This window comes from Mandrillus leucophaeus, unplaced genomic scaffold, assembly GCF_000951045.1.
Source record: "Mandrillus leucophaeus isolate KB7577 unplaced genomic scaffold, Mleu.le_1.0 Scaffold252, whole genome shotgun sequence".
In the NCBI taxonomy this organism is placed as follows: domain Eukaryota; kingdom Metazoa; phylum Chordata; class Mammalia; order Primates; family Cercopithecidae; genus Mandrillus; species Mandrillus leucophaeus.
Window position 1 is genome coordinate 338,331 of NW_012102610.1, and position 15,957 is coordinate 354,287.

Here is a 15,957-nt window from a genome sequence, read left to right on the forward strand (position 1 = left end):
ACATGTGGATTTTTATTGGCCCTGATCAGATTTTAGAATGAAATGATTATAACTTTGCCAGGCTGCTTAGCACAATTACAAAGGCTGGGGCATGCTGTTGGAATGATTTGCAGAGAGTCTGAACTGATTACATGGTGTTTTATTTGCATTACATTAAATCCAGAGCACTTCTTAGAGCATGCTGAAAACCAAATGTAGAGCCAAGATCCAGTGAAAGCCGCAGCTGGATGTGATCAGTGTCTAAGAGCTAAAAAAGGGACGTGGAGATCCTCTGGTTCTTTATTTTACAGCAAAGAAAATTTAGTTCCAGAGAGGTTAAGTGACTTGTCTAAAGTCACCAGTGACAGAACCGTGTCAAGAACCTGCTTTTTCTGATTCCCAGGCCAGTAAACCTTTCGCCGTAGGTTGCTGCTTCCATGTGTCACAAAGACTTAAAATTTGCTTCTTTTTTTTATATATAATATATATACATATATATATATATATATCCCTTTGCAGGGTTTCTTCCGGAGAACAATCAGATTGAAGCTTATCTATGACAGATGTGATCTTAACTGTCGGATCCACAAAAAAAGTAGAAATAAATGTCAGTACTGTCGGTTTCAGAAATGCCTTGCAGTGGGGATGTCTCATAATGGTGAGTAAACAGTCATCACCATATACTTTATTATTCTCATTATAGCTGCCAGACCAGTGGACACTAAGGCCATTGCCAAAAATGTGTACAGGTTTTCCACCAAATGCCAGAATTTAGAATATTGCATGTCGATAAAACATTTCTCATTTAGGTCAGTGTTTTTAACGTTTAATTATAGAACCCTTCTCTCTCTGGTTGGGCATTTGCCATGAGGAGAGAAGAGACTTGAAAAATCTGGGGGATGATGGGAAAAACTTTAGTGTTTTAGAATAAATATAATGATCATCGTGATTAAATTTTATATTGCTTCATGCATTAAATAGAGAATTATATTTACTTGTGTGTATCAGTAGTGTCTTTCTACTTTAAACGTAAGAAAATCCTGAAGATGTCTGGGTCTGGAACTTTAAGTGGCATGTGAGAATTTAGATTTATTTAATTAATTAATTTTTTTTTTTTTTTTGCTCTTTATCATGCAAAGACAAGTGTTCCTTTCCTTCACTTCAAGGAACATCCATGAGTTGTGGAAAGGGTAAAACAAATTATTTTTATAGTTCTGCAAAACTTTAATGCCATAGAAACGTAAGAGAATAAAACTTTCTACTTTTGAAACCTGTGTCTAAAGTCAAGCTTATGACTTTGGGTGTCAACTTAAGGGAAATGATGTAGAAGACCTGAGAAAAGACCCCTGTTTTCATGATCTGTGGAACTAACTCAGTAAAGTCCTGGAAGACAAACATGTTTGAAAAAATGATTCTTGATCACTATTTAGTTCTCATTGGTTGCCTGGCTGACAAAATAAATTTTAGGTATAACTTGGTAGTATTATATGTGTCAAGTATTAATCAGTTCTTTTCAATGCACTCAAGAAATAAAAAATGCCAACATGACCAAATTAAATTCGAAGTTTCATTTCATCAGCTATCCTATTTTTTCTTTCTTTTGTTTTCATCTCTCTCAAAACTGATCTAGTGAGAAGGCAGTTTTCATCTATATGCACTCTAAAGCATCTGAGAAAATTAAATTTTTGCTCTATCATGCAGATATTTGGTTTTCACAGTGGAAACCATCAAGATATTTGAGAGTCACTCATTGATTAATAACCTACCCTTTAAAAATAGTTCACAAAATTCTATCTGTATCATTACTATGGGTCAATTCCTCTAAAGGCAAGAATGTATTTTGAATAGAGCTATCAGCAGTACTGAACAGGATGGAAATTTGGTCCAACCTTCCTCAACAATTGACTACATCTGCTGTATACAACTGTAGTCATGGATTGCAAAATAATTTGCTGGTTCAGTTCCATCAGTTTCCTTTTTATTTCAGACCTCATAAAACATAAGGGCAAGTTTCCAAGTCAAGGGTTATATTTTAGGTGATGCAATCAAGTTGCAATAAACTTATTTCATCTTCATGAAGAAATCATTGACTTTGAGGTCATTATCACTGAGATAGCCTAGGAAAGCATGCCAGTTCCACTTTTAACACTATTTTTTGCCTATTAAAAAATTATCACTTCACACATTCATGTAAAATATAATTCCTGTTACTTATAGGCAGTGCATACATTTATGTAAAATATATTTCCTGTTGCTTACAGGCATTGCATACGTTTACTTAAAATCAATCTCCAATTGCTTATTGCTTATAGGCAAATATTATTTAAACCCCAACCTATGTAGTATGGATGGTATGATTTTCTCCTCCCCTAAAAGTCAAAGAAGCTATCATAAACTTGATAGGTCATCTTTTGACTTCATATGACAATTTATTTTATCTCTAGAGGGGGTCAATCTTGATAGGAGTGTTCGTTCAGTTCTAGCAAAAGCAAGAAAATATAGGAATTAAGTGTCACGACATCAGAGACTTAGGCAGTTCAACACTTAAAAAATTGCAAACATTACTAAAAAAACCTCAGAGGTTTTTATGGGAGTTTGTTTGCCACACAGAAAAGAAAACATCAGACTAACAACAAGGTTTTGATTAGTTTTGCCTGTTAGCTGCATGAAGAAAACATTTCTAAATACAAAGTTTTCTAGGAAGTTGAGTCACTATTTAAAATCCATTGCTTTGACCAATGTGAAGCCAACAGAGTTTTTGTTCATATAGAATGCCTTTTTATCGAAAGAGGCTCTGAGTTTTATACCAAAGTCAGCACCCAGCTGTTTTCAGTGTGTGCAAGAAAACATGGACGTCCCCCAAAGCAAATGTACTCCATTCTGTGTTAACTTTATTTCTGCTCTCTGGTCTCTGATTAGTCTGGTTGATGAATGTAGCTTCCCCTTTGGCCATGCACTCACAGCTTTGAAGGAGGTTTCTGAAGGAACCAGTAGGGAACCCTAGGGGCTCTTGCTAATGTTATTGGATAGGCACTGAAATCAGTGATCACTATGTCCTTTCACTTTGAAAATTCTGTGATTCTGTATAATCAAACAACCTAACTCACTGGATTTTTCACTTTTCAACCAGCTATTCTGTGTCTTACAATGCTCCGGTCTTCACAAATATGTAGGCACCTGGCATGTCAATTGCCTGAATTTAAAAGTTTTCACCTATATGTTTTGGTACCATAAAATAAAAATATAATTTATGTATCTGAGTCAGGTCTATATATTGTGATCAGTTGCTCAGCAATTTCGGGCAGTTGGTTTGATGGTTAGTGATGTAGCCCGAGAGCAGAAATCCAGAGCCTCTGGGCTAGAGAAAGTATAAATGGCATCCTGGATTATGTAGCGTTACAGCTCTTCAGAGGGAACTTTCATTTTCATTGTGACATATCGCCTACACGTTGTAGAAGAACATAGTTTCAGAATTCTTCCAGTTAGAAACATAACTTCTCAAATATTCACTTTCAGCATGGGGTAGGAAAAGTACCCAGCTGATGGACTGATTGATATGCTTCAGAAACGTATTTTTTTCCTGCAAGTAACGAAAATAAACACACGTTCTTAATTATTTTGGTCATTTAACAACCCATCATTTCTAGACCATGGGTTAATTCCACCGATTGCTCAGAAGCCTTCCTGAGTCATCTCAAGCACAATGAATTCACTACTGTGTCTAGACACTGCCCTTAGAGGAAAGCTTAAAATGAAAATGAAGCAGAAATACAGACCTGCTTCCTAGGCCACTCAGTGGTGCATGTAACTTACAAAGTGATCATTGCATCAACTACTGTTTGTTAGTGAAGCTGGTGTCTGCAGAATCTTGATAAAAAGACGCATGGATAATGTTGCTTCTTTAGTCAGATGGGCTCTTGCACGCATTTTTATAGTTTTTCAAAGTAGTCATTTTTGTTTTAAAATCTTGCTGGCAAGTCCTTTATAGTAATCACATTTTTAAAATATGTCTTCTTTATTTTTATTTTATTATTATTATTATTGTTATTTTTGAGATAGAGTCTCGCTTTGTCACCCAGTCTGGAGTATAATGGTTTGATCTCAACTCACTGCAACCTCTGCCTCCCGGGTTCAAGCGATTCTCCTGCCTCAGCCTCCCAAGTAGCTGGGACTACAGGTGCCCGCAACCACGCCTAGCAAATTTTTGTATTTTAGTAAAGATGGGGTTTCATCATGTTGGCCAGAATGGTCTCGAACTCCTGACCTCAGGTGATCCCACCTCAGCCTCCCAAATTGCTAGAATTAGGCATGAGCCACCGACTGCGCTGGCCTTGTCCTCTGTATTTTTAATAAAATTATTTAGTCTTTAAGAATTTTGACTAGTGGGCCGGGCACAGTGTGACTCATGCCTGTAATCCCAGCACTTTGGGAGGTTGAGGTCAGAGGACCACTTGAGCTCAGGAGTTCGATACCAGGCTGGGAAACATGGCAAGACCCCGTCTCTGCTAAAACTACAAAAAATTAGTCGGGGTGATGGTGCGCGCCTGTGGTTTCAGCTACTCGGGAGTCTGGAGTGGAAAGATCGCTTTAGCCCAGGGGGTGAAAGTTGCAGTGAGCCATGATCGCACCACTGTACTCCAGCCTGGGTGACAGAGCAACACCCTATCTCAAAAAAAAAAATTTTTTTTTTACTAGTGAATAATTCATATTCAGAGCTTTTTTTTTTATGTATGAACTAAATAATAAAATAGTTTAGGCTAAGTGCACTTTTTATTTTTTAAATTTTATGTATTTATTATTACTATTTTTAGAGATGGAGTCTCACTATGTTGCTTAGGCTGGGCCCACCTCAGCATCTGGAGTTGCTGAAACTACATGAAAGTGCTACTGCACCTGACCTATTTAAGAAAATAATCTAGACAAGAATTGACATGTTGTTTATGAATCATTCAGTTAGGTTTTCTCTATAACATTGAGATTTGGTTAAAAATATGTTTTTCATAAATTTAAAAGCTAGTGAAATCTTAGCTTTGCTGACTAGGATGTCTTATGATATAAATGAGAGAGAGTTTTTAATTTTTTTTAAGAAACTGACAACTTTCAAAATAATTTCTCAGTGGCTTCATAAAAATCCAGAAAAATGATTTCACAAATTTTTGTGACACTCAGCATTTTTAAGGTAGTTCTCTCAGTGCCTTGCAAATAGCAGCTCTAGTGTATATTGAGAAAAGGAAAAATTCTGAATGGCAAATAGATTTCAACTTTAACCTATTTCTTTTTTTTTTTTTTTTTTTTTTTTTGAGACAGAGTCTCTGACGCCCAGGCTTGAGTGCAGTGGCACAATCTAGGCTTACTACAAGCTCCACCTCCCAGGTTCACACCATTCTCCTGTCTCAGCCTCCTGAGTAGCTGGGACTACAGGCGCCCGCCACCAAGCCCGGCTAATTTTTTGTATTTTTCGTAGAGATGGGGTTTCACCATGTTAGCCAGGATGGTCTCCATCTCCTGACCTCGTGATCCGCCCGCCTCAGCCTCCCAAAGTGCTGGGATTACAAGCATGAGCCACCGCGCCCGGCTAACCTATTACTTTTTTTTCTTTAGTCTTCTTGGTTGTGCAAAGAAAAATTACCCAAATCTTAACTTTCAGAAAAGGTAACCAAGTCCTAATGCATGTGGCAGTACACGTTTGCTCCGGCTACCCTGTCCCTCTGCCCTGTGTGGACTCCAGAACCATCCATGTTGTAGCCTACCTCCTTTCCCCACCCCTGTCCACTTTCCACTCACACTTCCGGCAAACCCTGCATTTTGCTATTCCTGGAAAATGGCTTATGCTTGGATACCTCTGGGCCTCTGTTGATGTGTCTGTCTGTTCCCTGTGGAAATTCTACCTGACATTCAAGTCTTCATTCAAATGCCTTCCTTCCCATGAGACTTTTCTGATTCCCTGCTCTTCCTTTTCTATGTGTTTCATGCCTTCCTGTGATACCACATTCTGCCTTAAAAAGCAAGAGAGTGATCAGATATATATTACCGAAAAAAAAAAAAAAAAAACTACTGATAGCAGTAAAAATGATAGAGAAAAGACTGGAATTGGGAAATTCATCTGAAGACCAATGCAATATGAGGAAATAAGACATTGAGAAGGGCGAGAAGAAAGGAAATTGAGAGAAATATCAGAGCAGTGACCAATGAATAAAAGCGCCTGCAGGGAGAGAGGTTGTCAAAGATTATTTAGGGTATCTCATTTGGGCGATAGAATGAATTAACCAAGAAAGGAACACAGGAATAAGAGCCAGTTTGGAGGAGAAAATTTTAAATTCAGTTTTATATTGTGTTAGAGGTGCCTATGGAGTATCCAGCAACTATGTATAGAGGAATACAGGAGGACGTGAAAAATAAGGCTCCACATTTCAGTAAAAAGAGAGCAGGAATCATCAGCACCCGTTGTAGGTTAGAGAGGTCATACTAGGGACCACAGAATACAAGCTAAGGGAGAGGCACCATCAGAGAGATCTGGAGAGCAGCTGGCAGAAAGTTAGAGGACCCAGAACAGCAGGAACCAGGACAAGAAATTTTAGAAATAAGAGGTGGAGATGGTCGCCAGCATTAAAGGCTGGAAGAATGCTGGAGAGCTCAAGTCTATTGAGAACTTAGAAGAGGCCGTTAGTTCTCGCTGTGAGAAAAGCATTCAGGATTTTTACAAAGTTTCGGTAAATCCCAGTGAGCCCGAAGCTAGATTGCAGTAGATCGAGAAGTAAATAGAAAGTGACAAACACAGACGCAGTGAAAACAACTCTTTCAGTAAGTTCAGTGGTGGAGGAAAGATAACTTAAAGAGGAGGTAATAGTAGAGTAGCACAGAGAGGTACACTAGAGAGACTCATCTGTGTAACATATCCAGTCTCCCCTACCAGACAAGTCCTTTTCATCCTTTCCCCCAGCCCCATCGGCGTAGCACAGTGTTGCATCAAACAAGTGTTCAGTGAATGAATTAAAGGATGTCAGGAAGACTTCAGGGAATCAGAGATTGAGTTAGGAGGCGAGCTGGTGGTGTTTTGCTCATCTTCATTTTTGAAAGAAACCTAAGAAAATATTTAAACGTCCTCTACAAATAGTTGAAAAATGGTAAAGGTTGCTCCTTGTTTTACTTTAGAGGAACTACAAAAGAATAGTTATTAGATTGCCAAATCCTGCAGAACCTCCAGCAGGCACAAGTTTTTTTTCCCTCAAGAAAGAGAAGTGAGCCGAGCATGGTGGTGCATGCCTGTGGTCCCAGCTACTCAGGAGGCTGAGGTGGGAGCATCCCTTGAGCCCAGATGTTCAAGGCTGCAGTGAGCCAAGATCACACTAATGTGCTCCAGCCCGGACAAGAGGATGAGACCCTGTCTCTTTAAAAAAAAAAAAGAAGAAGAAGAATAGAAGGAGGAGGAAGAGGAAGGAAGGAATGAAGGAACAAAGGGAGGGAGGGAGGAAGGAAGGAAGGAAGGACGGAGGGAGGGAGACAAAAAGGAAAAAGGAAGGGAGGGAAAGAAGGAAGGAAAGAGGTGAGCCAGGTGTAGTGGCTCATACCTGCAATTCCAGCACTTTGGGAGACTGAGGCAGGAGGATCACTTAGGCCGGGAGTTTTGGCGAGACCCCATCTCTACCAAAAAAAAATTAAAAATTAGCTGGGCGTGGTCATGTGCGCCTGTGGGCCCAGCCATTTGGGTGGCTGAGGCAGAATGATTGCTTGAGCCCAGAAGGTTGCAGTGAGCTATGGTCATGCCACTACACTCCCACCTGGGTGATCGAGAAAGACCCTGTCTTTAAAAAAAAAAATTTTTTTTAAGAGAGATGGGAAAACAACTTATTGGCACAGCCATGTGAAAAGCACATGTTATAAATATCTTGCTTATATGCAGCAAACATATAAAAAGTGGAAAAATTGACCATAAGACATAGCCTTACTAATTTTCAAAAGCCTGATAATGATTGCAAATTCATCCCTTAGATGTGGAAAGACAAAAATAAGACTTGTCTTATTTCATTATTTTATTTTCTATGGATTTATTATTTTGAAAACCTGCTTTAATTAACCTTTGTAATTAAGTAGCATTTGTCTTTAATGCTCCTACAATTAGGTAGACGTTTTAAAAACATGTCGATTAATTGTTTCTTAGCATTGTACCCAGATCCAAAAAGCAGGCATCTGACTATTCCATGTGCTTGATGTTTGTGTGTTCAACAGTGTCAGTACTAAATACACAATATGGAATCTATGACATGCTAGTAGTAGCTACATTCTGCTCAACAGAAGTGTGTTATATAAAGGAATGCTAATATGCTTTCCCAGAAGTTAGTGAGTCTCTATCAAACCCAGTCTTCCTAAAGGGAGCCTACCAGTTCTGATATTGATCTTTTTTTTTTACCAAGATACCAGATTTCTCTGTAGATGATGAATTATTCCAAATAGGAAACTGTGTGCCAGTGTTCTGGAAGTTGCTCTGTGTGACAGGTGCCAGATCTGTAGAACAGACAGAATGTATTTTCTTTGAGCCTCAAAAACTAGACACATACTGTTTTTAAAAAGAGAGCAGAGCATGTTCTCGAGTACTATGCAGACATTTGTAGAACTTTAGAGCTAAATTTAGAGCTAGAGGAAGGAAACTTTAGAATCTTCTTTTCTAAGTTCCTCATTCAGTAAATAAATCAGTTGAAGACCAGAGAAGTTCAGTAATTTTCTTAAAGCCACATAGCTAGTTTGTCACTGAGCTGAAACTAGAAATTAAACTTCCTGACTACATTCAGTGCAGTATTCATTCCCTTGCTTTCCAGAGAGGCCAAAAGTTCTCGCTCAGTGACTCACAGTAAGACATGAAGCATTTTCCTTTTAAGATTAATCAGCAGTGGTAGACGATTTAGAAAAATACACTTGTATATGAGCACACTCAGCCTTTATAGTTCTGACCCCCAATCCAGAATGTTCATCTTATATTTCTTTTTTTTTTTTTTTTTTTTTGAGGCGGAGTCTTCACTCTGTCGCCCAGGCTGGAGTGCAGTGGCGGGATCCCGGCTCACTGCAAGCTCCGCCTCCCGGGTTCGCGCCATTCTCCTGCCTCAGCCTCCCGAGTGGCTGGGACTACAGGCGCCCGCCACCACGCCCGGCTAATTTTTTGTATTTTAGTAGAACCGTGTTAGCCAGGATGGTCTCCATCTCCTGACCTCGTGATCCGCCCGCCTCGGCCTCCCAAAGTGCAGGGATTACAGGCATGAGCCACCGCGCCCGGCCTGTTCATCTTCTATTTCTAAGCTCTCACTTCAGTCTTACAGGAAACACCTCCCAACCTCCATCACTTTCCTTCTCTTGGTAGGTAAAAGGTAGAACCTGAGGCTCAAGAATTACTTAACTAAAAAACACCATCTCCCAAACAATTTAAAGATGGAAAGATAGAAATAGAGATAGACAGGCAGACAGACACATAGTTTAGATTTTCAGATTCTGTTCTTTCTCTGTGGGAGAGGTCAGCGTGCCATGACTACCAACCTGGTCTAGAACCCACAGCAGCCATAGTTACCAAGACCACAGCAATAAAAGCAGTGTTTATTAAGCATTGCCATGTGCCCAAAACTGTGCTAAGCACTTCCTCTCATCACCTCACATGAGGTAGATAGGTACTATTATGTGAGACTCAGAAGCAACGAAACTGGCTTTTTCGTTGCTGACTATATATACTAATAACACTGGCTTTTTCCCCCTTAAAAAAGGTATGCGTGCCTCAGCTGAAAGATAAAAAAAAAAAAATATGTAAATAAAAATCCTTATTTTCTGTACAGTTTCAGATTTTTGTATGTTTTATGTGAATTTAGTCTCACCAAATGGAATCTATTTTTCATTCCTTTTATGAACCTCTGGTGTATAAAAATGCTAAAATCACCTATATAATTGGTTGCACTGGTAATTAAATGGAACCTAATTTGTAGCATGGGCACTTAACAATACAGATAATTTATTCATTAGGGTTAGCCTTTGAGGGGAACTTCAACTTATAAAAATACATTTTTGTGAGATTATGGCAGAGGGATCTCACTTTAATATATCCTAATTCTAAAATGGTTTTTAGGGGTGCTTTCTGGTTATATTTGTTAGGTGATAGAAAAGCAGGACTAGCAAATGTCGTAAGTGGCTATCTTTGGCTATTTGTTCATTTAAATTAACTTTTTTGATTACCCATTAGGAAAAAATAGCTTTTCTAGGTGTGTAAACTTTTGCATATGTTTATAGCCTCTTACCCTTAAAAACTGAATCAGAGCTTAGAACCATGCCTGGCACACAGTAGTCATTCAATAATTATTCCTTGAGTAAAGAGACAGTATTGTGTGTTCTGTGAAATAACAAAAGTTCAGGAGCAGCAGATAGTTGGTGATTCTAGTCACCTCTATTTTGTTATAGGATAACTGATTTTCTCTGAGTTTTACACCAAAATTCCTTCTTCTTTTAATACGCCTTCTTACTTAGTGCTTTTCTCATGATCATTTTCCCAAACTTCCTAATGGACATAGTGTCTCGTTTTCTGTATGTTTTTAAACCTGATATTTTGGTTTGGTTTGATATCCATCAAACATTTATTGTTAACCTACTATGTGTATTTTGTTACACTTAGGAACAAAGATGAGAAAACCTGTTACTCATATAATTTATATTCAAGTAGAATAACTGATATAAACCAACATCGTAGTATAGTAACAGTTTAATACATGAGCTAATGTATGCATGCAACAGGAGCCCAGCATTTAGGAAGCTTTTTATAAACTGTCCCAAACCCCAGGTTTTTTATATACTCCTAACTGAGTGGATGGATGGCCCATCAAAATGTTCCATGGAAAACATATAATGTCAGAAGTTACCATGTGACTCTGATATGCTCTGCCTCCCCTACCCTCCCCACTCCTCAATTGGGAACTACTGGTGAACAAGAAATGAACATAGTACAGCCGTCCCTCCTTATTCCCTGGAATTTGCTCCAGGATCCACTCAGATACCAAAATTCCTAGATGTGCAAGTCTCTGATATAAAATGGCATATTATTTGCATATAACCTACACATATCCTCCTGTATACTTCAGATCATCTCTAGATGACTTATAATATCTAATACAGTGTAAATGCTGTATAAATAATTCTTATGGCCAGGCGTTGTGGCTCATGCCTATAATCCCAGCTCTTTGGGAGGCGGAAGCAGGAGGATCCCTTGAGCCCAGGAGTTCGAGACCAGCCTGGGCAACATGGTGAAACCCTGTCTCTACAAAAAATTTAAAAATTAGCCAGGCATGGTGGCACACACCTGTAGTCCTAGCTACTCAGGAGGCTAAGGTGGGAGGATCGATTGAGTCCAGGAGGTCGAGGCTGCAGTAAGCCATGGTTGTGCCACTGCACTCCAGCCTGGGCAACAGAATGAGACCCTGTTTAAAAAAAAAAAAAAAAAAAAAGTTGTTATACCATATTTTTTTATTTGTCTTTTTTTTTATCATTGTTTTATTTATTTATTTTAGAGACAGAGTCTTGCTGTCACCCAGGCTAAAGTGTAGTAGCTCTATCATGACTCACTGCAGCCTCTAACTCCTGGACTCAAGGGATCCTCCCACCTCAGCCTCCTGAGTAACTGGGATTAGAGGCACACTCCACCATGCCCAGCTAATTATTTTTATTTTTATTTTTATTTTTGTAGAGACAGGGTCTGTCTATGTTGGCCAGGCTGTTCTCAAATTCCTGGCCTTGGGCAATCCTTTCACTTCGGCTGGGATTACAGCCGAATCCTTTCCCAAAGTGCTGGGATTACAGGTGTGAGCCACCATACCCAGCCCATATTATTTTTTATTGGTTCTTTTTTCCAAATATTTTCAATCCACAGTTGGTTGAATCTGCAGATGTGGAACCTGCAGGTATGGAGGGCCAACTGCATAAGGAATTCTATCTGAGCAAAGTGGTCAGGAGGTTCACAGAGGATTTTGAAGGAATATGCTATCTGGGGTTTCTTTCCATTGTATTTCAAATTACAGTAGACAAGGGCTTAATATGTGCGAGAAATTGTACTAAGTGCTGAGGATACAATAATGAACAAGATTCCTGCCTTTGTGGAGATTATATGGCAAGGGAGGAAATAAAACATTATAGATTAATTCCTGTGATCAGTGCTATGAGATGAGGTCATATCCTGAGGGACCCAGACAAGCCTAGCACCAGGGGCTGGGGTCACCAGTAGATAAAAATATGAACAATCATGCCTCAGCCCCGTAGAACAACACAGAAAGAAAATGGGGAAGAGTGAGTAGGGAAGCAGGATTTTTGACCAAAACCTCCCAGTTTAAAGGTTTCTATATGAAGAGGCCATGTACCAAGGATATATTTACTAAAAGTATCTAAATACAGGCTAATTCAATTTAAAGGAATCCCAAATGAGAGGTAAGATTTTCTTCCCCTCTAACTCCCAAGTCTGGTCTCTAAGGAGGCCCCTACAAAACAGTAGTTGTATTAGTCAGTGATAAAATTTATTTAGGGTCAATGGAAATGCATTTATGAATTTGAGACTCAAGGGTACATGTCAATTTCTTGGGAAAATCCAAGGAAATTTTCACGGAGTACTCAGATGGGAAAGTTGTCATGTGCTGTCATGTCTCATGGTAGAAATGCTACCCTTAGCATAATAACATATAAAAGAACCATCTCTGGCTGGGCGCGGTGGCTCACGCCTGTAACCCCAACACTTTGGGAGGCTGAGGTGGGCAAATCACTTGAGGTCAGGAGTTTGAGACCCGCCCGGACAACATGGTAAAACCCTGTCTCTACTAAAAACATAAAACTGAGCCAGGCATGGTGGCGCACCCCTTGTAATCCCAGCTACTCGGGAGGCTGAGGCAGGAGAATTGCTTGAACCGAGGAGGTGGAGGTTGCAGTGAGCTGGGATTGTGCCACTGCACTCCAGCCTGGGTGACAGAGCAAGACTCCATCTCAAAATAATAAAATAAAATAAAAGAGCCATCTCTTTGTTCTGGGATTCAGCAGAGACAGAGTCTTGCTAGAGACGTAAACGAATATGACGGTCTCTGCGCTCAAGGAGCATATAGTCTAGTGAAGCTGATCACCATAAAAACACATGGCTGTGATACCACGTCGTGAGTGTAAGAACAGAGCTATGTATGCATGGGGAGCAGTGGACATGATGGCCAGGTACCCTTATTATGGGAAACATAGAACCTAAAGTGTGCCCCCAAAGGAACGTGATTCAAAATACTATTTTGCTGAACATATTGGTAAGAAGGAAAGAAAACATATTTGAGTTGAAAAGTTACAGTTTATTTTTTCCCCAAACTAGTCCCCACTAACCCCTCTTACATTTTCCTCGTTGCTTTTCTTTCTTTCATTACCTTTTTTCACACTTTCTCACCCTACAGGCCACCAGTTTGTCTTTCTGACAAACATCATTAAGTGGTAACTCTGGAGAGTTGGGAGATAACTACGGCTTCTCTCCTCTACATGTAAAAGTGCTCTCTAGACTAGTAAGATGTGATAAAGCACCATCCATATTTCTTTTTAACAGAGACAAACAGATCATACAAACTCCCTGAGAACAAAGCCTATGTCTGTACAACTTTGAATTCTGCACAGTTTCGTATTTTAATTCGTGAAACGTGTTGATCCTTCTAGTGCCCTGACCTTAGGTCAACTGCTGGGACTGCAAAGAAGGTGACCTTTGAATTGGGTCTTGAGGGATGAATAGGAGTTGGTTCTCAATTATTTCATGTTTAAGTCGACATACTTTCCTCCCTTTGCTAAACTCTTGAATTCTTTCACTTTCGCAGCAGGATTAGGCATTAACTTTTAAAAATTAAAGTGAACAGTTTAATTTTTACTGATGGTCTGTGCTACTTTTATAAAAACATGAGCAAACTGGTAGACAGAAACCAGAACTCGAGAGCAGTGGAGGAGGAGATGCTTTTACTGTGTGGGAACGAGGGCTGGGAGAGCATAGTGTATGTTCAGAGCAGTAGTAATCCAATGATTCATCCTGTCGTTCCTCTTCCTCCATAGCCATCAGGTTTGGGCGGATGCCACAAGCCGAGAAGGAGAAGCTGTTGGCGGAGATCTCCAGTGATATCGACCAGCTGAACCCAGAGTCCGCTGACCTCCGGGCCCTGGCAAAACATTTGTATGACTCATACATAAAGTCCTTCCCGCTGACCAAAGCAAAGGCGAGGGCGATCTTGACAGGAAAGACAACAGACAAATCAGTTAGTTCTCTTCTGCTGTCTTCATTGGGGGAGGCGGGGAGTTGTTGTGGGTTTTTGTTTCTTTGAGTAAATGGTTTACTGCGCTACGAATGCACATGCAGAATATTGTTCAACTGTTGGCTGTTAACATATTGCAGACTGAGTCTGAAATGCAGGAAGTGTTTTCAGATAGCATAAGTAAACATTATTTTGAAGAGGGAGAAAAGTCCATCAAGTCTTTGAGAATAGTGTTAGAATGTATTGGTCATCCTAACTTTAATGAATGAACTTAAGCCCCCTCAGCCTATCACCCTCTTTTAGGATCCATCTCTTTTCTCGCCATCAAAATAACTGGCCACAGCAATATTCATTCAAGCAGCCTTGCTTTTCTCTGGGAAGAGCCCGACCTAGATTTAGAAAATGTATTGAATCCCACTATTTCACCTTTCAGGAGAACTACCAGAATTACTTTTTTTTTTTTTTTTTTTTTTTTTTTGGGACGTTGTCTTGGTTTGTCACCCAGGCTGGAGTGCAGTGGCACAATCTCAGCTCACCGCAACCTCTGCCTCCCAGGTTCAAGCGATTATGATGCCTCAGCATCCCGAGTAGCTAGGATTACGGGTGTGCACTACCATGCCCGGCTAATTTTTGTATTTTTAGTAGAGGGGGGTTTCACCATGTTGGTCAGGCTGGTCTAGAGTTACCTCTTAGGGAAGTTCAACATGGGGCATAAAATAGATTCTAGATATTAGGTTACCTTTCCTTCCTTGTAGCATTCTTGATTATTCCGGGGCAACTAGAAGCTCTGTCCTTTTATTACATATGGAATTTTATCTTCTGCAAGGCTCTGAGCTGCCTGGGCCACTCCAGTGGACTCTCCAACATCTGTTCACTCATTGAGCAGCACCGTTTAGAAAACCCAGAATGGGTTGTAATTGTTACTGAGTTAGGTTTTCCAAGCAGCAAAGCTCTTCCCTGACTGGAAACTGAGAAAACAACATGGAATTATAGCATAAAATTGTGCCTGAATTCAAGTCCCAATTCTGCCATCAGCTTGGATGACCTGGGTCGTGTCTCTGTACCTCAGTTTTTGTTTTTGTTGTTATTTATTTATTTAAGACAGTCTGGCTCTGTTGCCAGGCTGGAGTGCAGTGGCACCATCTCGGCTCACTGCAACCTCCGCCTCCCTGGTTCAAGCAATTCTCCTGCCTCAGCCTCCTGAGTAGCTGGGACTACAGGTGCATGCCACCATGCCCAGCTAATTTTTTTGTAGTTTTAGTAAAGATGGGGTTTCACTGTGTTGGCCAGGATGGTCTTGATCTCCTGACCTCATGATCTGCCCGCCTCAGTCTCCCAAAGTGCTGGAATTACAGGCGCAGCCACCACGCCCGGCTTTGTAGCTCAGTTTTTAACGACAGGGTTTGGCTTTGATTCTGATGTCTGCACAATGCTCCTAGGGCTGTAAGAACTGCAGAACACACTCAGAAGACACTGTCCCAACCATGGAAAGCCCTTGTATGCACTCATTTATTTTCACGTGAACACCTCCCAGAGAGCTATGCAATTATTTGATAGATATGTGTAACTTTTCCCCTATTCAGATATATTGTGGGGAAAATCTCATTAACTTTTCATGTATTTTGATGACCATCTCAAGATGGTAGTCCTTCTGTTTAGCTAAACCATTTAGTAAGAGAATCAGTTAATAGAAAAAGGAAACTTGCGGCATAGAGCC

The 15,957-nt window shown here is 40.1% G+C and overlaps 1 protein-coding gene across 4 annotated transcripts in view; it reads left to right on the forward strand.

The window, feature by feature from the left end:
- The window catches only part of PPARG (peroxisome proliferator-activated receptor gamma), a 164,995-nt gene that overhangs the window by 122,165 nt on the left and 26,873 nt on the right, over positions 1 to 15,957 (forward strand). For all 4 annotated transcript variants that reach the window (XM_011983594.1, XM_011983593.1, XM_011983591.1 and 1 more), the window contains 2 exons: positions 499 to 637; positions 14,044 to 14,243. In XM_011983594.1, the coding sequence (XP_011838984.1) occupies positions 499 to 637; positions 14,044 to 14,243 (339 nt within the window). The remainder of the gene's footprint in view (positions 1 to 498; positions 638 to 14,043; positions 14,244 to 15,957) is intronic.